This window comes from Ambystoma mexicanum, chromosome 1p (genome assembly GCF_040938575.1).
Source record: "Ambystoma mexicanum isolate Mex_15411 chromosome 1p, UKY_AmexF1_1, whole genome shotgun sequence".
Taxonomy (NCBI): Eukaryota; Metazoa; Chordata; class Amphibia; order Caudata; family Ambystomatidae; genus Ambystoma; species Ambystoma mexicanum.
Window position 1 is genome coordinate 969,299,571 of NC_090921.1, and position 21,250 is coordinate 969,320,820.

The following is a 21,250-nucleotide window of genomic DNA, read 5'->3' on the forward strand; positions in this document are numbered from 1 at the left end:
CGCACGACGCCCGTAGCCTCAGTTGTAGTTTTTTCCCCCAGAACGTGTGACACAAGTCGGCTGCCAGTCAGACACACAAGGCCTTGCGGAAACGTAAGCTGCAATCGCATAAGAAATTCTGCAACGGGGAAGGTAGGGAGGGAGCGATATGGAATATGTCGTCGGACCCTCCTATCGAAAGAACGTTACCAGGTAAGAGTGTAACTTGTTCTTCGAGGGCATTGGGTCCTCCGACGTATTCCATATCTTTGACAGACTCCCAAAGCAGTACCAAAGCAAGGAGGTAGGGAAAGAATTTAGAATACAAATTTAGCATGCCCAATCAAATTGCGGAATAAAGGACTGCCTTGCCAAAGGCCAGATCCTGTCCTCGGATGGAATCGAGGGAGTAGTGCCGTACAAAAGTATATACAGAAGCCCAGGTGGCTGCATCAAAGATGTTACGAATAGGAACACCCCTCTGCAGGGCAGTAGATGCAGCCATACCCCTGGTAGAATGGGCCCGCAAGCCAGCCGGTGGGTCCTTTCCCGCCAAGCGGTATCACTCGGAGATAGCCAAAATAATCCAACGAGACAAAGTCTGTTTCGTCACAGCTTGCTTCAAACGCTTTCCAGCGTAACCAATGAAGAGTTGATCGTCCACTCTGACCCGGGACATGCGTGAAATATAAAAGCTCAACGCTCTCCTACGATCAAGCCTATGGAGCCTCTACTCTTCCTTACCAGGATGTGGAGGAGGATAGAATGCCGGAAGAACAACCTTCTGGCCCAAATGAAATTCCGAAACCACCTTCAGAAGAAAGGAAGGACGAACTCTAAGGACAACCCTGTCCTTATGAAACACAGTGAAGGGTGGCTTAACTGAAAGTGCCTGTAACTCACTCACTCTGCGAGCGGAAGTAATCGCAACCAAAAACACAGTTTTCAGAGTTAACAGTCTCAAAGGGCAAGAATGCAAAGGCTCAAAAGGAGCACCCATAAGAAACTTAAGAACAAGATTCAAATCCCAACCTGGCACCAGAAAAGGAGATGGAGGAAACACATTAGTGAGCCCTTTCAAAAACTGAGAAATTAAAGGAATCTTAAAATAGGAACATTCTTCGGACGAGCGCTTAAATATGGACAGCGCCGCTAGGTAACCTTTAATGGTCCCCACTTGCAAGCCCCTGTGAGCCAAAGAAAGCAAAAAAGACAGAACCATGGGAATGTCACATTCAAAAGGATCCACATTCTTAACTCTGCACCAGTCGCAGAATTTACGCCAACGGTACAGAGACTTTGTTGCCGGCCGTCTGGCCGAGAGCAACACCTCCAACACGTTTTCAGGGAGGTCCCAATCCTTACACCTCAACCTTTCAGAAACCAAGCATGAAGGTTGAGGGATCTGACCTCTGGATGGAGAACCTGACCCCCCCCTCCCCTGAGAGCAGATCGTCTCGGCAGGGAAGACGACGTGGAGGGCAGATGGACAAGTCGAGAAGGTCCGGGTACCACACCCTCCGGGCCCATGCCAGAGCAATGAGGATCATCCGGGAACCGAACCTCCGTAACCTCCGCAGTACTTGCGGGATGACGGGGACTGGAGGAAACGCATACAGCAGTGGAAATGACCACTCCACCACGAACGCGTCTCCTAAGGCTCCTTTTGGAGGAAATTCCCGCAAGCAGAACCTTTCGCACTTCCAGTTGACACTGGAGACAAAGAGATCCACTTGAGGGGTCCCCCAAAGGGCGAAGATCTCCAGGAGAATCTCCTGAGCCAGCTCCCACTCGTGAGAGATCGTGCTCTGCCTGCTCAGAGCGTCCACCGTCTCATTGTCGTCTCCGGCCAGATGAACAGCCGAGATCGAAACTTCCTGCTGGATGGCCCAAAACTCGAGCTGTATCGCCTCCCTGCACAGAGGAAGTGACCCTGCCCCCCCCCCTTTTGTTGAGGTAGTGCATGGCCACCAAGTTGTCCGTTAGAATCAGGACACTCTTTCCTCGCACAGTCGGCAGAAAAGCCTTCAGGGCTAGCCTGACGGCCCTCAGCTCCAACAGATTGATATGGAGTCTGGACTCCGACAGAGACCAACGACTGCTGACTGTCAACTCGTTGGCATGAGCTCCCCATCCCGTGAGGGATGCGTCCGTTACGATCGTCACCTCCGGCCAGGGCAGCCAAAATGGGGCCCCCTTCATCAGATTGCCTTCAACGGCCCACCATAGAAGGTCCTGGGCAACCGAGGGCGGCACCTGAACACGGTCCGACATCCTGCCGGAGGACTGAGACCACTGGAGCTTGAGTGCCCACTGCAAAGATCTCATCCGCAGACGAGCCTTTGGCACCAGAAGAATGCAGCATGCTATGCGGCTGAGCAACCTCAAGAAATCGAACGCCGGGCGCGTCTGGGCAAGTTGAAACTTGTGCACCATCTGCTGAATGTGAAGAGCCCTCACCTGGGGAGGAAAACACAGCCCCAGGGATGTGTCGAGCACGGTGTCCAGTCATAATTTCGAAAACATAATTTCGAAAGTCAAAAAAGTCGAATCAAAAATGTCGAAAAAAAAATGTCGAATTTTTTTTTTTCGATATTTTTTTTTGGGCTCTAGTTTCTGTGAAAAAAATAGGTAAAAATAAAAAAAAAGGGGGGTTGGGGGGGAACCCCCCCATTTCGAAAAAAAAACGTCATTAAAAAAAAATTCGACATTTTTTTTTTCCACGTTTTTTTTTCGACTTTTTGACTTTCGAATATTTTGTATTCGAAATTATGTCTATGAACCGTCGAGCACTGCTCCGATGTACTGGAGCCGCTGTGTTGGCGTCAAATGGGACTTCTTTAAATTGAGGGAGAAGCCCAGCTTGTGAAGGGAGTGGCAGGTGACGGACAGATGATCCAGGACTTGCTCGGGAGAGCTCCCCCTGATCAACCAATCGTCCAGGCAGGGGTAGACGTGAATCCCCCCTTTCCTGAGATGCGCTGCCACCACCACCATGAGCTTGGTGAAAACCCTCGGGCGGAGGTCAATCTGAACGGCAGGACCCGAAACTGAAAGTGCGAGTCGCCAACCGCGAACCTCAGCACTTCTTGTGTTTGGGATGGATCGGCACATGGAAGTAAGCGTCCTGGAGGTCGAGAGACACCAACCAGTCCTGAAGTTGAAGGGCCTGGAGGACTTGAGAGTAACCATCTTGAACTTGTCCTTCCTGAGGAGTTTGTTCAAACCACGCAAGTCCATGATGGGTCTCAATCCCCCGTCTTTCTTCGAAATCAAAAAATAAGGGGAATACCATCCCTTGTTCCTCTCCGCTACAGGCACCAGTTCTATGGCGCCTTTCTCCAGCAGGGCTTAAATTTCCTGCGCAAGGAGCGGATCCGGATTCTTCAAAGAGAGGTTCCCAGGTGGATTGTCGTGAGGCCTCTGCCGAAAGGGAAGACAGTAGCCGTGGGTTATGATCTCCAGAACCCACACATCTGAAGTAATGGCACGCCACTCTACAAGATGCTGCGCCAGCCTTCCCCCAACCGGCGAACCATGGGACCTGGCCTCATGACTGAGTGGTAGCGGCTGCGGCGTTGCCTGAGGGCAAAGAGGCAACTGCCCGAGCGGCCTTGGCACCTCGAGTACCCTGTTTTCCACCTCTGGCACTCTTACGGTGGCCTCTTTGACTTACAGCTCCTCTCGCTTTACTGAAGGACGAGTAATAGCGAAAGGAACCTCACCTCCATTGTTTTCCCCTAGGACGAAAAGGCTGAGGTTGTCGAACTGCAGCGCCCAATGACTTCGCTGCAGCTTTGGAGGTCTGCAACCTCTCAAGGCGCTCATCAGCCTTGCTGGCAAAAAGATGTTCACCGTCAAAGGGCATGTTGAGGAGCCGGGACTGTACATCAGGAGCGAACCCTGACTTCCGCAACCACGCAAACCTGCGTATTACGGTGCTCGCCGCCATGGACAGGCTGACACAATCTGCCATGTCCAAACCCGACTGAAAGGCCTCACACATGGCATCCTTGCCATCTTGAACCATAGCAAGGAAACAATCCCGTTCGTCCCCTTCGGGAGTATGTTCAGCTGCTAATGCAACACAGTTCCACAGAGTGTGTGTGAAACGAGACAAGGCACATACGGAATTGGCCGCCTGAAGCGCCATACCCCCTGAAGAAAACACTTTCTTCGCCTAGCCATCAAAACGTTTGTCGTCCCTATCCGGAGGGATGGTAGGATACGACGCCCGCTTTGCCGGGGCCGTAGCCGCCTGCACCACCAAACTCTCCGGAGTGGGGTGCCTGGACAAGTAGCAGGGGTCGCTACTGGCTGGACGGTATTTTCGCGACAAAGACTTGCCCACTGCCGGGAGACTCTCCGGAGCAGTCCAAGCCGCCGCCACCCTTCTCTGCAGAGCCATATGAAACGGCAGTACCGGGTCAGTGGGGGGACCAAGATCAAGGATGTCTGTGAGATCATCCTGAACAAACTCCCCTGGGGGAGCCGACCATCCCAAGTACTCGGTGACCCGAGACATAAGGCGCCGGTACGAAGAATTGCTACGAGTGCCAGGCTCCGGCCTACAAAACTCCACCTCCGGAGAGGTGTCCAGTCCACTGGCATCATGCAGTGACTGCCTCAGGTCATCAAATTGGCTATGGCCCGAGAGAAGCTCATCAGGCACCGTAACCAGAACCAAGCCCTCATCAGAGCCCTCATCACCCTCTGAAATGTACTCCAGGGGGTGATAGGAAGACACCTGGGGACCAAAGCTACGACTGACCTTAGCCAGAGCCTTTCTAGGGGCTACCCCCGTTCCACGGGGCCCCTCTGACACCACTGCCTCGAAAGGTGTTGAGGGCACCGAACGAGTCGGCGCCGGCGTCAAGCGAATCGGCGTCGACGTCAGCTGCCGATATGGAATACGTCAGAGTACCCAATCCCCACGAAAGCCAGGGCTCCGAGCGTGTCCTTCGACGACCTAGGCACTGACAGCGTCGACGACCCCCTCGAAAGCGGAGCCTCGAGAGAGGTCATCGACGACCTCGGCGCCACAGGCGTCGACGTCTTCCTCGAAGACGGCACAGGATCACGCGGTCTCGAGCGCGTCGAGGACCGGGACCTGGAACGGGCATGGCGAGAACGGTTACCCTTGTCCGAGCGGGACCTCTCCCGTGAACCGTGCCGACCACTCGAGCCCGAAGGCGTGCGAGCAGTGTCTCTCGACCGATCACGACCGACCCCACTCTGAGGCGCAGACGGACCGGTGCCCTGCGATTCAAGAATCGCCAACATCTTCTTCCCGAAGGAAGCCCATTCCTCCGGTGTCGCTTGCATGGTGGGATAAGCGACCCGCCGACGGGCGGAGTCCTCGGAAGAGGACGGGGAAGGCGACCGATGCCGGCGCTTCCGAGAATGCCTCGAAGAGGCAGAGGAGTGGCGAGACCGACTCCTGGAAGGAGACCCACCGGACCTCCGACGATGATGCAGAGAGTCGCCTCTCGAATTATCCGTTGAAAGCCGCGCAGACCTCGACTTCCTGGGCTTAGACACCCTACCTACTGACAACTTCTTGCGCTCCCGCAAGGCCTTGGCCAGGAGCGACTGGCAGTTGACACAGTCGTCCGTGTCGTGGGCCTCCCCGAGGCACCAGAGGCAGGCGTCGTGCGAGTCAGTTACCGACATCTTGGACCCACAGTCCCCGCATTTCTTTAAGCCCGGACGCGGGGTTGGAGACGAGGTAGACATCGTCACGAACAGGCTTTTCACAAAAACCGAACAGGTTCAAAGAACCGAGATAGAATATAACAGAACTCCAAATAGTCGAGGTGTACCGAGATTCACGAAGCAAACAGGTTCGCGGAAAAAACGGACTGAGGCTGTGGGCGTCGAGCGTCCTACTTGTCAAATCGGGTGACGTCGGCCGTCGGAGGAGGTCCTCGGGGACGGCGCATCGACGTCATCGACGCAAGACAGAACATTTTCCAAAGCAGCACAGCTGTGGTGATTACTGTCAAAGATATGGAATACGTCGGAGGACCCAATCCCCTCGAAAGGCAGATGTCAAACTGGGTGCCATAAGGGGCTGTCTTAATCATCCCAGAGGGGGCCAGATTTTGGGGCAGGGCATAGAGTGTTTCAAAGTGTTGTACTCTGTCAGAGCATTCACCAGCCTAACCACTTGGCCATTTCCTGTGGCATTAATCAGGGTCCAGCAGGATGAGTTACTGTGAGACAATGCAACTAGCATTGTTTCAGAGTCCAGTAGAAGGCGATGAGCTCAAGATGGAGAGCCAATATTTTTTAGCCCCAATATGCTTTCTTCATATTCACCTCTTTGGAATGCTCAGACAAGAGTCATTTTTAATCTGCCCAAGTAGGCGTCTCAGTACTCTTCTTCCATTGACCGCCCCCCTATTATATGTATGTGAGTGAGGAGAAAGCACAGCTTCCTACTGCCAGCCCTACGGACATTGGGGGCAATTACTCCATCCACAAAACTCTAAAAATTCTCAACCGAGAATTCAGTCTGCATTTCGTCCTTAGACATTGATGCAATCGCTTTAACAATTGCTTCAGTGACTTTGGCTAACATATGCGGTGTCCAATGTAGGCAATTGCCCCGATTATTCAGGATGACTGCCCTCTGCCCCAAATTTGTAGCAGTGTAGCCTTCTAAAGGGAGTGGACACTAAGCTCTGTCCTTTGCACGTCCAACAAGTGCCCCAGAAAAATGTAATCTAGGCTGGTGGAACTCAGTCCATTAGACCAAGTTGCAGAGGGGGGGAATATCCCCTTTTACCGACCCATTAAGAGGCAGAAGCCCCATGCCCATGAAGCAGTCTGCGGATGCTCTTCCATTCTTTAATATTAAACTCTCCTTTCTTGAAGCCATTTCATTCAGACCCATAGCTGAAACACAATCTGAGTTTAGATCGCCAGACACCAGAATGTACCCAGATGGTGCATTATTGTACCAATCCCCAACCCTTAAGGAGATCAATTCAACGACTTCTGCTATGGCTCCCACACCCTGATGCCAATAGATCTTGATCACCAGAACATTCACTACCAAATTGGTAACAAATCTAATATGAGTGGCCAATATACCAAACTGAACTTCAAAAGATGTTACTATCGTCATTAGCAGGGAGATTTTCACCAGGGTCAAAAGGCCACCATATGGACGACCATTGTCGCCCCGCCTGATGGATGACATTGTAACCATCAAAGGCCGGCTGTGATTAAGCCATGTTTCCTGCAGGTTAATAACTGTATTTTCTTAATATGCGAGCCAAAGAAACATTATTAAACAGGCAAGAATGACCTCTGGAATTAAATTTCAGCAACAGAGAAACAATCCGGTTTCTCATCTGCAAATTCAGATGTGCCCCCACTGCACACAGACGTTATACCCTTCAGTCTAATCTGAGCAGGAGGCCACAAACCATGACCAATCTCGGCTTTCTTCAGAGGCCATAATCATTCTTTTCAGGGTACAAACGTGCTCTTCTACCGAGGCGCCAGGCCCCGGCTGCAATGGTTGTTTTCCGCCGGGCTCCTGTTGTGTGTCTGTTGGTGGAATCACTCCGCCAAGAATTGATATTGAATGGCAATAAGTCAACCCCCAAACATTTCAAATTGTCACGTTCCTTGGGTGTCCATAACTAATTTTGATTTTAAATCAAATCACCACTTGATCAAGTTTAGATCGACCAGGAAATAATACTCTAGCCACGTCTCCAGACTTGAATCCACATGATGTGGGTATTTCTTGTAAGAGGGACAGTATGTTTGAACGATTCAAAACTGAGGAGCGGGTTTCTGGAATCACGCTTTCAATCACCATAGTTAGAATGGCTTCCTGCCTTTTCAGCTGTTTTGTGCTAAGCGAATTGCGTAAACGCAGTGGACCCGGCAGGCAGCGGTCCTGTGTGGGTGTCTAAAATGTATTGGGGCCTCTTTGTGCAGTCTTTAACCCTAGGATAGCAGAGGGTGTGCGGCCCCTTGTTCGAAACGTAGTGGCTGCCCAGAAATATTCAAAAGGTGGTGGCATTTTCAGACTGCAAAGTGCCATCGGAGATACCATGGGGGTAGCCGTTGCTGTCCCCGGGGCTGCTTGTGGACCTGCCACTTCAAGAGATGGTACCCCTTTTTCCTCTCTATGCCCACTCTTTAGGACTGGAGCAGAGGACATAGTGGGCTGCCTAGTGACCGTGCCTGTGTCTACCGCCAACTCTCTGGACCAACCCAGCTGGGACAAGGCAGCCTTGACTGCTGTCTACAAATAATGAGTTAACAAAACCTTGTGCGCCATGCTTCAAGTTTTTGGAAGGCACAGAGTCTTGTTCATACAGAATTTTCCCAACAGCCCCAGCTTCGTCACTGGTGCCATACTCAGGATTTCCTCAACCGAGTCCTCAGCTGGTACCTCCAGGACACTGATGTCGGATGGTTTAGGGTGCTTCTCTGGGACTATGTCTACTTCCTGTAACTCAATTGACGGCCTCAAGGCCGACCGTCGTGCCGACTCGAACCTGGGTAGCTGCCCCCAAGGTAGTGCCTGCCGGTCGCCATAATGAGTGCATGCCAAAGGAGGGCGTGACAAGTTCATATCAGGATCATGGAGACCTGTGTCCCAGGAGTCCCTTGAGCTTCCTGGACAGGCACTGCAGCTGGACCCTGAGCAGGCGACAGTCTTCGAAGCTATATCCGTTGAACAAAGTTTTCGTGAAAAAAGACACTCCTGGGCGGCTGCGTGAAGATCAATGTGATCAAATTTAAACAGTAGAGATTCAAGGAGGGCTGTATTAACTTTTGTCTCTCTTTGATGCCTTCATAAAGAGAGACTAGTATGCTTAACACCCGATTAATTCTGTAAATAAATCGTCTTTCTCTCCACCTTTACTACCCTCCATTTTATGCATCGCTGCGGATAGTCGCAGAGGGGGCATGGGAGTGGGTGATGGAGAGGGCGATAACAAAATGAAGGCCCTGAGGCGCCTTGCCCATTTTGTTGAAAGCCGGAGCAATCGAATATATCTGGAGGAGTGTGCACCACTGAAATTTTGGTGGTCAACTATTGGCAATGGGAAGCTCCACTTCCCGATGTTGAGCATGCTTGAGGGAAACTTCTTGCGCCTGTACTGATGGTGGCGGTTGACAGTTATGATGGTCGCTGTCTGTTAAGTTCGCAGACATTATTTACAGCTGGGATAGGCGCCACTATCTCTTGTGTTGGTGAAAATAAAGACGTGATTGAAATCAAGCATTTTCTTTTTGTTTTTTTTTTAGATTGATTACCTCTGCGCCGCTGGGGCAGGTTTTCAGCCCAAGGAAAATCTGTCTCTGAGGGAGAGGGCGGGGGATGGAGGGGAGTGGTGGCTGTCAACATCTCGTCATCTGTAATGGGTCGAGTAAGTGGAGCATTAGCTATGGCGCCGCTGCAGAGATCATACTTCTTTGTCAACTGAATGGCAAAACTTTGCACTCTGTCTTTTCCACGTCGATCAGACGTTGCAATCCTACGTGGCAATGGACCAAGCAACGTGGTGCAGTGGTCCTCCGCCGACTGGCCAACACCTAACATACTGCACACACACCACGCGCGTTCCGGTTTTAAGTCTTTGTAGTGCCACTCCGCCTCCAAAAGAAAAAGTGAAAGCAGGCTCCAAACTCCTGCGAAAAGGCCACCAGCTCCACTAGTCCGTATGAGTGCTGCGAGGCACCTAACACACTTCACACACACCTATTAATATTACTTTTTTTTAGCACCTGACAATGGAATGAGTAAAAATATACGAAATGTTGTTGGTTAGCGCCCGTCCCTGCCTAAAACCCCCCCGCCCCCCACACCCTCCTGGTATCCAAGTCTAGCTCTGTGCTTTCTGGCCATCCTTCTGACATGTAATGGCTTAAATGCAGCTATAAACCAGCTCCTTGTGCAATAGGACTGTCTTAACAAGGGGTGCCATCAGCCACTTCATTTATAAGCAGGATATGTGTCCTTGCATCTCTTCTTCCCACTAAATTCTTGTTAAAACCAAACATTGGCAAATTCAACAGTTTTGGCTCTGGTATAGGAATTAGATATGCATCAACCAGGCACGGATTACCATAATATGACCTGTACTAACACTATTTGCCAGTTGTTTCCGTTTTATGGACAAGTAGTAACATTATGGCATGGTAATGGAAAAATGCTGATGCTCTGCCTCCTGTTGGCTTTGCCAATGCTTGTTTTGGAGGCATTAAATTCTATTTTAAATGGGTTCTAGGACCCCCTGGCCTTGCGCAAATATGTTAGCGGCAAGAACCTATATTGAATTTACAACAATGCAGACAATTGATTCTACCGAATGCCTTTGAATAAGCCATTGACATTTTTAATGATTTTCACACTGCAGGAGCTACGTGGTTCCAGTCCTGATGCCGCAGTGAAAACAAGTAGTGGAATGAAGCCTGAAGGCATGTTGGTGGAGGGATGTGCAGCATTGCGCCACATGCAAATCAATTTCATTTAAATGCTCCACGGCCTTCAAGGGATCTCCCATAAATACATTGTAAAGGTGATAATGTTGGATTACAATTCAATTCGGTGGAAAACATATTTAGTTAAAAAAAAAGGTCACAAGAAAAATGCTGCAGTCTACAGAATATATAAATCACAAGAAGTGTTCAAGTGGAATAAAGGCATTATAAGAAAGCATGAAAGAAAACACTCACTGAGATTTCAAAAGGGATCACCTTTCCCTCCCATTGGCCCTTAAACCTTCTGTTCCCTACAGAGTTTACTTCAAACTGTTAAAGAAATCTAAAATGGATGACAGGGACAGCAGATTCTGACATTAAGCTAAACGAAAGAAGAGCATGCTGATGCAGTGAACTCTACAACAGCATGTGACGATTAGAGACATTACAGGAGAAATACATGCCCAGGACAACTTTCTTCACAGCCATTTCTCCCGGTCTGATCCCACCAATCCCTTGTACTTACTTGGTAAAACATAGGGTGCTGCGACACTGGGTCACCAGAGTCTCCTTATCGTCCACTCGCTGAGGTCGCATTGTAATCAGTTCCAAAGTATTGGGTCGTGCACAGAACTCTCGGCTGGTAGCTTCGATCAGGGGACTAGTGCAGTTGAAGAGATTAATCTGTCCAAGTGGATCCTAGGGTAGGGGCGGTACAATGAATTTATTAAGGCATGCGACCAATTGTCAATTAATTTGAAAGTCTTACAGTTGAGCCTTCCATAATACCAGCATTGTTTACCTTTGTCTTCTCTTGATCAGGATACGTCCAGTATGACAAATCATTCCTAGTTAATACAAACCACCGTCTGTGCCAGGCTCCAAAACCGCTCACGTCATCAAACATGGTCTGAAAAACAGTATTGTAGAGAGCCTTAGAAACAAGGGATGGAAGCAAGAGTCCAACAGAGCGTCGCCATGCAAATAAGTAGTTAACCAGCACAGGCTCCAACTGATCTTTTATGTTGGATAGATTTCCACAGTATCACTAGAAAACATCACATACCATTACTGAGAAGAACAAGTTACTTCTTACCTTGTAACGTTCTTTCGATGGGATGTTCCTCCGACGTATTCCTTATCTTTGATAGATCATCTCCCAGCTTGCTGGCCTCGGAATTTTTTTTTCAGTAGAGGGCGCTGCGCGTCGACGTCCCTCGAGCCGATGTCCCTCGACAGCCTCTGTATCGGCGCTGACGTCATCACGCGTATAGACTTGCGCAGCGTCCGTTGCTCAGTTCCGTTTTGACATTAACAGTTGTTTTACATGAATTAGTTATTGACCTTGAAGGAGCGTAAACTGCAACCACAAGGGAAGTATTACTGCGGGGATGGATGGGAGGGGCGATAAGGAATACGTCGGAGGAACATCCCATCGAAAGAACGTTACAAGGTAAGAAGTAACTTGTTCTTCGAAGGGATTGTGTCCTCCGACGTATTCCTCATCTTTGATAGACTCCCATAGCAGTGGTGTGTAATTGAAGGTGGGAGTAAAACGCCATGTTTCCTTTTAGGAATGAACCGAATGTAATATGGCTTTGCCAAACCTAGTCTCTTGACTAGAGGAGGAATCCAGGTTGTAAAATCTTGTGAAGGTATGTGCGGACGACCATGTGGCAGCCGCACACATGTCTCGAACCGGAACCCCTCTTTGGAGGGCCGAGGAGGCTGAGGTACCCCTGGTTGAATGAGCCCTAAGATTTTGAGGAGGCTCTTTCCGTGCTAGTTTGTAACATTCCAGGATGGCCAAAATAATCCATCTGGAAATGGTTTGTTTTGTTATCGGTAGTCCTAATGTGTGCCCGGAGTAACCTACAAACAGTTGGTCTGCTTGCTAATCCTAGCAAATCGGCTGATGTAAAAGCTTAAAGCCCGTCTTGGGTCCAGCCTATGTAGCCTTTCTTCCTCTTTCCCCGGATGGGGAGGCGGATAGAATGAAGGTAAGGTAATTTTCTGAGTGATGTGGAATTCAGAAACCACCTTTGGGAGGAAATTAGGCTTCACCTGTAGGACAACTTTGTCTTTATGAAAAATTGTATGAGGGGGTTTACAAGATAGAGCTTGTAATTCGCTCACCCTTCTAGCAGATGTTAAAGCCACTAATAAGACAGTTTTAAGGGTGAGAAATCTTAGCGAACAAGAGTGGAGTGGTTCGAAAGGAGTACCCATCAGGAAATTTAGGACTAAATTTAAGTCCCATAAAGGAACCTGGAAAGGTCTTGGAGGGTAGACATTAGTTAATCCCTTTAGAAATTGTATTACTAGGGGTAATTTGAAATACAAAGGCTCCTCTGCAGTGCGCTTGAAGATCGAAAGCGTTGCGAGATAGCCCTTGATAGTGCCAACTTGAAGGCCTGAATTTGCCAAGTAGAGTAGAAAGGATAACACCGTTGGTGTACCACATGAAAAGGGGTCGATATTCTCTTCTCTACACCAGCTGCAAAATTTGTTCCAACGGCAGCGGTATAAAGACTTTGTTGCTGGCCTTCTGGCCGAAAGCAACACTTCCATGACGTCATCAGGGAGGTCCCAATCCTTGTATCTCAACCTTTCAAAAGCCAGGCGTGAAGGTTGAGGGTTCCGATGTCTGGATGGAGAACCTGACCTCCCTTCTGTGAGAAGATTCTCCTTGAGTGGAAGACGAATTGGAGGGCAGATGGACATGTCCAGAAGGTCCGGGTACCACGTTCTCCTGGCCCAGTCTGGGGCAATTAGGATCATGGTCCTCCGGAATCTTCTCAACCTCCTGATCATTTGAGGAATGACAGGGACTGGTGGAAACGCGTACAGGAGTGGAAACTCCCAGTCCACTAAGAACGCGTCCCCTAGAGCTCCTCTCGGGGGAAATTCCCTTGAACAAAGCAGATCACACTTTCTGTTGGTACTGGTGGCAAACAGATCCACTTGAGGGGTTCCCCAAAGGGCGAAGATCTCCTGAAGGACTTCCTGAGCTAGTTCCCAGTCGTGGGAGACTGTGCCCTGCCTGCTCAGAGCGTCCGCCATCAAGTTCTTCTCTCCGGCTAGGTGAACTGCCGATAGAGAGATTCCTTTTTGAATTGCCCAAAACCAGAGCTGCATTGCCTCTCTGCACAGTGGCAGTGATCCTACGCCTCCTCTTTTGTTGAGGTAGTGCATGGCCACTGTGTTGTCCGTCATTATCAGGACATTTTTCCCCTGTACAGATGGCAGAAAAGCTTTCAGCGCTAGTCTGATTGCTCTCAGCTCTAACAGGTTGATATGTAGTCTGGACTCCGATGGAGACCAACGACAGCTGATGATCAAGTCGTTGGCATGGGCTCCCCACCCCGTGAGTGAGGCATCTGTGACTACTGTTATCTCCGGCCAGGTTTGCCAAAACTGTTCCCCCTTCAAGATGTTTCTCTGGCAGGCCCACCACTGAAGGTCTCGAGCCACCTTGTCCGGAACCTGAAGGAGGTCTGTCATTCTCCCTGAGAATTGCAACCACTGAGTTCTCAGTGCACACTGAAGAGATCTCATTCTCAGGCGAGCCTCTGGCACAAGGAAGATGCAGGATGCCATGAGGCCTAGCAATCTCAAAAAGTCGAAGGCTGGGAGACGTTGAGCATTTTGAAACTTGGTGACCATCTGCAGAATATCTTGAGCCCTCACCTCTGGTGGCGAGGCTTTTCCCAGGGAAGTGTCCAGGACCGCTCCAATGAACTGGGGTCTCTGTGATGGTATCATCTGTGACTTCTTTAAATTGAGGGAGAAGCCCCGTTTGTGAAGGAAGTGGCAGACATAATCTAGCTGGATCTGAGCTTGTTCCGAAGATACAGCTCTGATCAGCCAATCGTCCAGGTAGGGGTAGACGTGGATCCCTTCCCTCCTTAGACTTGCAGCCACTACCGACATTAGCTTGGTGAAGACCCTCGGGCGGAGGTCAGCCCAAATGGCAGAACTCGAAATTGATAATGAGAGCCGCCAATTGCGAACCTCAGGGATTTCTTATGTTTGAGATGGATTGGCACATGGAAATACGCATCCTGGAGGTCCAGAGATACCAGCCCGTCCTGGAGCTGGAGGGCCAGAAGGATCTGAGAGAGATTACCATCTTGAACTTGAGGAACTTGTTCAATTCTCGTAAGTCCAAGATAGGTCTCAGCCCTCCGTCTTTCTTCGGTATGAGAAAGTAGGGGGAGTACCAGCCCTTGTTCCTCTCCGCTACAGGTACCGGTTCTATGGCACCTTTCTCTAGCAGGTCTACAATTTCCTGCAAGAGGAGCGGATCTGGAACTTTCGGAGAGCTGTTCCCCAGTGGATGACTGAGGGATGCGTAGAAAAGGCAGGCAGTAACCTTGGGCAACTGTCTCCAATGCCCAAGCATCTGACGTAATAGCCTGCCATTCCGTCAGATGTTGATTTAACCTGCCCCCTACTGGTGTTTTGTGAAGAGAGTCCTCAGAGCGGTTTGGAGGCGGCTGATGCAGATGCCGAGGGTAAAGAGGCACCTGCTGCTGCTGTGACTTTTGTATTTTTACCCCGTCCACCTCGGGTGAATTTTTTCGGACCCCTTTGAACCGGCTGTCCTCTGCCTTTTCCGAATGCGGAACAGAAGCGAAAAGACTTACCTCTCCAAGAGGTTCCTGAGGGGCGATATGGTGTCCGACGGATTGCAGCGCCTAGGGATTTTGCTGCTGCCTTTGATGTTTGTAGTTTTTCTAAACTGTCATCCGCCTTCTTACCAAACAAAGAAGAGCCTTCAAAGGGCATATTCAAGAGTCTGCTTTGCACATCTGGAGCAAAACCAGACTTTCGCAACCAAGCAAATCTCCGGGTTGTTGTACTTGCCGCCATGGCCCTGCTGATGCTGTCAGCAGAATCTATGCCAGTTTGAAGGGATTCGCACATAACATCTTTACCATCCTTGATGATCTTTAGGAACGATTCCCTTTCTTCTCCCTCCGGGAGGCAGTCAGCCGCTGATGAAGCACACTCCCAAAGTGTGTGGCGGAACCTTGCGAGCGTACAAGTAGCATTGATGGATTGCAACGCCATGCTACATGCGGAAAATACTTTTTTGGCCATACAGTCATATCTCTCATCATCCCTGTCCTGTGGAACAGTAGGGTAAGCCGATTTACTACCTGCTGAAGTAGCTGCCTGAACAACCAGACTCTCCGGAGTTGGGTGTTTGGATAAATACTCATGGTCAGCAGAAGACACCCTATATTTAGCTGATCATTTTTTGTTAACCGCCTGGATTACCTCAGGTGCTTCCCAGTTTGCCAATATTCTCCTTTGTAATGCCGCCACAGGATCCTCCTGTGGACCTTTGACCAAGATGTCTGTGAGGTTGTCTTGCTGAAAAGCAGGTGAGGGTGTGGGCCACCCCATAAACTCTATTATCCTTGCCATCAAGGTTCTATAAGGGGTTTCAGCATGTTCCCCTGGGTCTGGCGTGGCAAATTCCACTTCTGGGGAAGTGTCCAACCCACTTGCTTCCTGTAGGGATTCATGGAGGTCTTTCAACCTACCTTCCTCAGAGATAAATTCCTCTGGTGCAGGAGTTGCAGATCCCTGCAACTCAAAAGGGCTTTCCTGATCCGAATCATCCCCTTCTTCATAAATAGAAGATAAGACCCTGGAGTGATCAGGTCTTGAAAATGGTATAAATCCCATTTCCAGAGCAGAAGGAGCCAAATTCGTCATGATTGGCTGAGAAAACGTCGACATCGTCAACACGGACATTAAAGGCTTCAAAGCCATCGAAAAAGGCATCGAGAAAGGTGGTAGAGGCCTCGATGAACTCGAGAGTATCGGGATTCTAACCGAGGTTGTTGACGACATTCTCGTGCTCGAGGCTCTGGGTATGGCCACTGGCTGTGAGGTGGCCGTGGGTTTATCCTTTCTCAGCGTCGACGTTGGCCTCGAAGATGGCGTCGACTCGACTGACCTGTGCGTCGAAGAACCCTTCGATAACGGCGTCGACGACGCCGATCCATGTGTCGAAGGGATCCTCGACGACGGCGTCGAAGACGCAACATTGCCTTTACTCGAGGGTTTGTGATGCTCTCAAGTGGCTTCTTTCGCCGGGTGCTGCGACTCGCGGCTTTTTGACTTTTTGGGTCTTTCACCCAGGGTATCACCCTCAGCAGTCTTCGAGGGGGCCAAGGCCGCTTTCTCGAAGACGCTTAGCATCTTTTTCCTGAATTCCTCCCACTCAGCCTGAGAGCTATGTTTTGTGGGGCAGGAGACCCTTTTTGGGGAAACGGAAGAAGACTAAGACGAGGAAGGGGATCTTCGACGTCTCTTTTTTGAATGCTTAGATCTCGAAGAGTGATGGGAACCGCTTCGAGACCTAGAACGAGAATGTCTTTTGTGATGGCGAGGAGACGAATGTCTCGACTCCGCTGAGGAAACTTTAGAAGAAGTTTTAACTGCCTTACCTCTCTCGAGCTTCCCCTTACGCTCCTTCAAGGCGTTCGCCGTCATGGACATGCAGCCCTCGCACTCCGAACAATGGTGCTGGATTCCCAGGCACCATAAACAGATCCTGTAAGGATCCGTCAGCGACATTTTCTTTCCACAGTCTCGACATTATTTGAAGCCGGACCGTGGAGTCGTCGGTTCGGGTGAGGAAGCCATCGAGTATGAGTCGGTATTCAGGAGGAATAACGATATATTTGACTGAAGAACTGACCAACGATATTCCGTGGCCCCACGAAGCGCGGAAAAACGGAACAGAGCAACGGACGCTGCGTGAGTCTATTTATATGCGTGATGACGTCGGCGCCGATACAGAGGCCGTCGAGGGACATCGGCTCGAGGGACGTCGACGCGCAGCACCCTCTACTGAAAAATAAATTCCGAGGCCAGCAAGCTGGGAGATGATCTATCAAAGATAAGGAAAACGTCGGAGGACACAATCCCTTCGAATAATTTTTCTGATCGAATGTTTGCACATTTCATTGCATAAATAGATGGGGGGGTTGGGTTGCGGTATTATTAAAGGTGGTGGTTGTTGGGGGGGCAGAGGGGTCTCCCCATTCATTTTTGATGAAATGTGTAAAATGATCAGAACAAGAAAATAAAAATTAAAAAAATAAATCAATGTTTATAGATTTGAAGTAAAAAACGTGCTGTATTCACGTAGATCCGATTTCCACAGCAGATGCATTGAGCCTACCAAACTGAAGCAGCATGCACACTTACCAGAAATCCACTGTGATGCACCTTGGAATGATTTTGGCACTGCAACTTCAGGTGGATGTTCCCTTCTAAAGGGGACAGGAAAGGGACCTGCAAGAAAATGAAGATTCCATCAGGATATACTATTCCAGATAAGTAGACAGCATTTTCATAATGGCAGTCATGCATATGCCAGCAAAGCTCAGCATGCTTTATGTTATGGCAGAGAATAGGGTCAGCAATCTAAAAATTAAACAAAAATTCTTTTCAAACTAAAGTTAGTTGGAGGGCTATTACAGTGGTAATCTCCAGGCAATCAAATGTAGGAGGGGCTAGGGTAAAACAATCAGCACATTCAAAGATGGCGAAAGATTCTTGACAAAGTAAATGTGCATCCAAGCAGGAAGAGACATGAAGACTGTAGGAACAGGAAGACCAGGGAGTTTGACCAATACGTACACACATTTGGGAGACTAGGATAGGGAGACAAACACATTCTCAATCCAAGTAGAGGCTTTGCTAAGTACATGCCAATTCTATTGGGTTATCACCATGAGCACATGCTGGGACAGCACATTTTTATACATCTCCTCCACTCGGGTTTACATTTGCTTGTTCTTGCCATGTAAAGTCTGGCTACCATCAAAGTAGGACCAAAAGATTAAAAGACACCCCCGCGTCGTACAAGTACATCCATTCACATGAAGAGTGCAGGAGGTGGATAAAACAGCTTAAAAAGAGGAAGGCAAGGCTGGAGCAGATACAAGGGAAAGCAAGGCGAAGTGGGCAGAAGGGATTAATCACAACCTTGTCCTGAAAGTGAGCCCCCAGCAGACGCCCGACCTTTCCATGAAACTTTATCTATAAGAAGGATAGATGGAAATAGAGGTGGCAGGGAAACAAGAGGTCAGTTTCAGGATCGGACAATGGGGAAATATCCTAGATTCAACCAACCTTTCTTGAAATATTACAGGTGGAACAGATACCTGACTTGTGGATGAGAGGATATGTTTGCAACAACGTGGGATTATTAACAACAGTAATAGGTGCCCATTCCACAGCTTTTCTAGTCAACCAGTCAATTCATGTAAATTATTCAACGAATACATTCATCAAGAGAATATCAGGAAATGTTTGCTTAGGAGGTAAAGTTGCAGGTGGGGGGCACAGGTAAAGTGGATTTTTTTTAAGTCTGCTTATTGGTAAGTATATAATACAATAATACAGAGATTAAGGCACAGATCATAGCACCATTTCAATAGTAAAATGCAACAAAAACTAGGCATCAAACATTGATCATCATGACATTTCCTGTTTAGAGGTTGGTAGACCTTTACAGTTATACAACTCGTGTAGCAAGACGCGGTAGGAGTTCGTTATCTCATCAAGAGGAATTTGATAGCGGCAATGTGTAACCACTTCCAAATGAGGTCTCTGGCACTGTCTCCTACTAGCCTGTACATCCTTGAGAAGGTGCCAATGGGAGTTCATGGGGGGTTTTCATCAAAGCGGCTAAACATTGCCAGGAGCAGTGCATTCCACATCGCAATGTTCTCTATGCATTCTGTGTTCATGTGTAATTTCAGCCATGCTCCATACCTTTAGGTCTTTCCACCACTAGTGATATTGTGGTCCACCCTTCTGCTTCCATGCCATAACTATCCTTCTCTTAGCTAGGCCACAAGCTAAGTCCATAAGTTTAACCAATGGTCTAATTTTATCTGGCTTGGAGTAGGTACCCAACATGTATTCCATCAGGGACCATGGGTAGCTACTTATCCCTGCATTTGTGAACGCCAACTCAATTTGGTGCCAAAAGGCCTGCACATGCGGGCATCTGCAGAACATATGCATAATGTCCACTAGGACATTCCCACACCAGAGTCAGTTGGGCAGCGCCTTATCAAATTGAACGGTTCTCCTGGGGGTCATATATGACCTGTGTAGCAAGTTAAGCTGGGGTCACCTAAATCTAGCATTGCGAGAGACCTTCTTGACAAAACATAATGCATTCTCCCACTACTCATCTTCTAGTACCAGTCCCAGGTCCGCCTCCAATGTCATTCTTAATTGTGTCCCTCTCTTATATGCCACATTTGGTAACACCCCATACATCCTTGATACAGGTCTCTAGCCATCCTCAAGTTCATATAATAGTGTCAACGTTTGGCAGGCTCTGGTTCCACTGGCCAATGTGGCCATTTTCTTTTTGAAATCTTAGCGAGTTTCCGATATCTCAAGAATTGACCATTATGGAACCCTTCCACAAGGACCAAGTCTTCGAATTCCCTCAACGTCTCATTCTTATACACATCCCCCCATGAAGTGAGTCCTATGTCGTCCCATCTTCTGGCAACAGTTAAGTCGTCAATGTCGAAGCATGCGTCTGCCGTCATTGGGTACACGTGGAGAGTATGGGTTTCTTGATCTGAGCACTATCACTGTTCTCGCCCATATCGGTCTTCCCAGTCTTATTTGCGATGTGCCCTCCCACCCTCACCCCCAGGCATCTGTCCATAATCCACAGGCTCTCTAATCACTGCTGCGTGCACAGCTCCCATCAGCAACTTTGAATCTACTTTCGGCTCATCCGATAGCCAACCCACCATGTATTGTAGCTGAGTGGCTAAATAATATAGCTCGAACCATGGTAGCTGTGGACCACCGTCTTCATATTTCATACACAGGGTGGTCAAGGCTATTTTCTGTCGACCGTGTCCCCACTGGAAGCCCCTAATTATGGAGTCCAGGTTTTGGAAGAAACCGGCCACAATAAAACAGTGCACGTTGGCGAAATAATATAGTAGATGCAGCAACACGATTTTCACCAATGCTATGTGTCCCACTAAAGACAAAGGCAGTCTACTCCATCATTTCATGGATCGTTTCACTCCGTTGACTGCTTTGACTGTTTCGGGCATGAATACTTTCCGGTGCATGTGTGATATGTACACCCAAGTACTTGAATGTATTGAAGGCGAGCGTCCCCCAGATAGCACAATCCTCCCCACAATGAGAGACAATAATGGACTCTCCCAATATGGGAATAAGGCTAAGACAAAGTGCGGGTGAGCTTAAATGGGAGTTTATCAATCAGAATAGGGCATGCAAAGGACTCTGCAAACTCTGAGAGCGCTCTGTCTGACAATAGCAAAGACTGGCGTATATATTTACAAAAAACGTCATAAGAACCTACATGCTATAGGGGGCACAAGTTCGTGGGTATTGGGTGGCGACGACTAACTATAGGTGGCGCTGCTGCGATGTGGTTTGCCGTGGTCGGTGGACGTCACCGGTTACCCTCGTGGGCTGGGCTGGGCTGGGCCGGGTAGGGCAGGGCAGGTCAGCTGGGTTCATCCGGACGGTGTTGTTGTGCCAGCCGTGACCAGTGTCGGTGATGAACGTCTTCCCTGGCTTTCTGCCCTAAGGCCACGCACACCGCAGTCATTCAACATTGCAATATTATCTTCCCCGGGGGGGTATCTTCTAATAGGTTATTCTACAGGTTAATGCAACACAGGAGGAATGCACCTAAAGTGGGGTCTTTTGGTGATACATCAATACATGGTTACCATCGTCCTGTTGACCGGGTATCATAGGTCGC

General features: G+C 49.1%; 1 protein-coding gene across 6 annotated transcripts in view; it reads right to left on the reverse strand.

Annotated features, from left to right (window-relative positions):
* The window catches only part of LOC138582468 (anillin-like), a 717,297-nt gene that overhangs the window by 18,798 nt on the left and 677,249 nt on the right, over positions 1–21,250 (reverse strand). For 4 of the 6 annotated variants that reach the window (XM_069653796.1, XM_069653821.1, XM_069653810.1 and 1 more), the window contains 4 exons: positions 18,454–18,507; positions 17,671–17,757; positions 11,240–11,347; positions 10,964–11,136 (listed from right to left, as the gene is read on the reverse strand). In XM_069653796.1, coding sequence (XP_069509897.1) covers positions 10,964–11,136; positions 11,240–11,347; positions 17,671–17,757; positions 18,454–18,507 — 422 coding nt within the window. The remainder of the gene's footprint in view (positions 1–10,963; positions 11,137–11,239; positions 11,348–17,670; positions 17,758–18,453; positions 18,508–21,250) is intronic. The other 2 variants (XM_069653830.1, XM_069653803.1) reach the window with 1 other exon arrangement.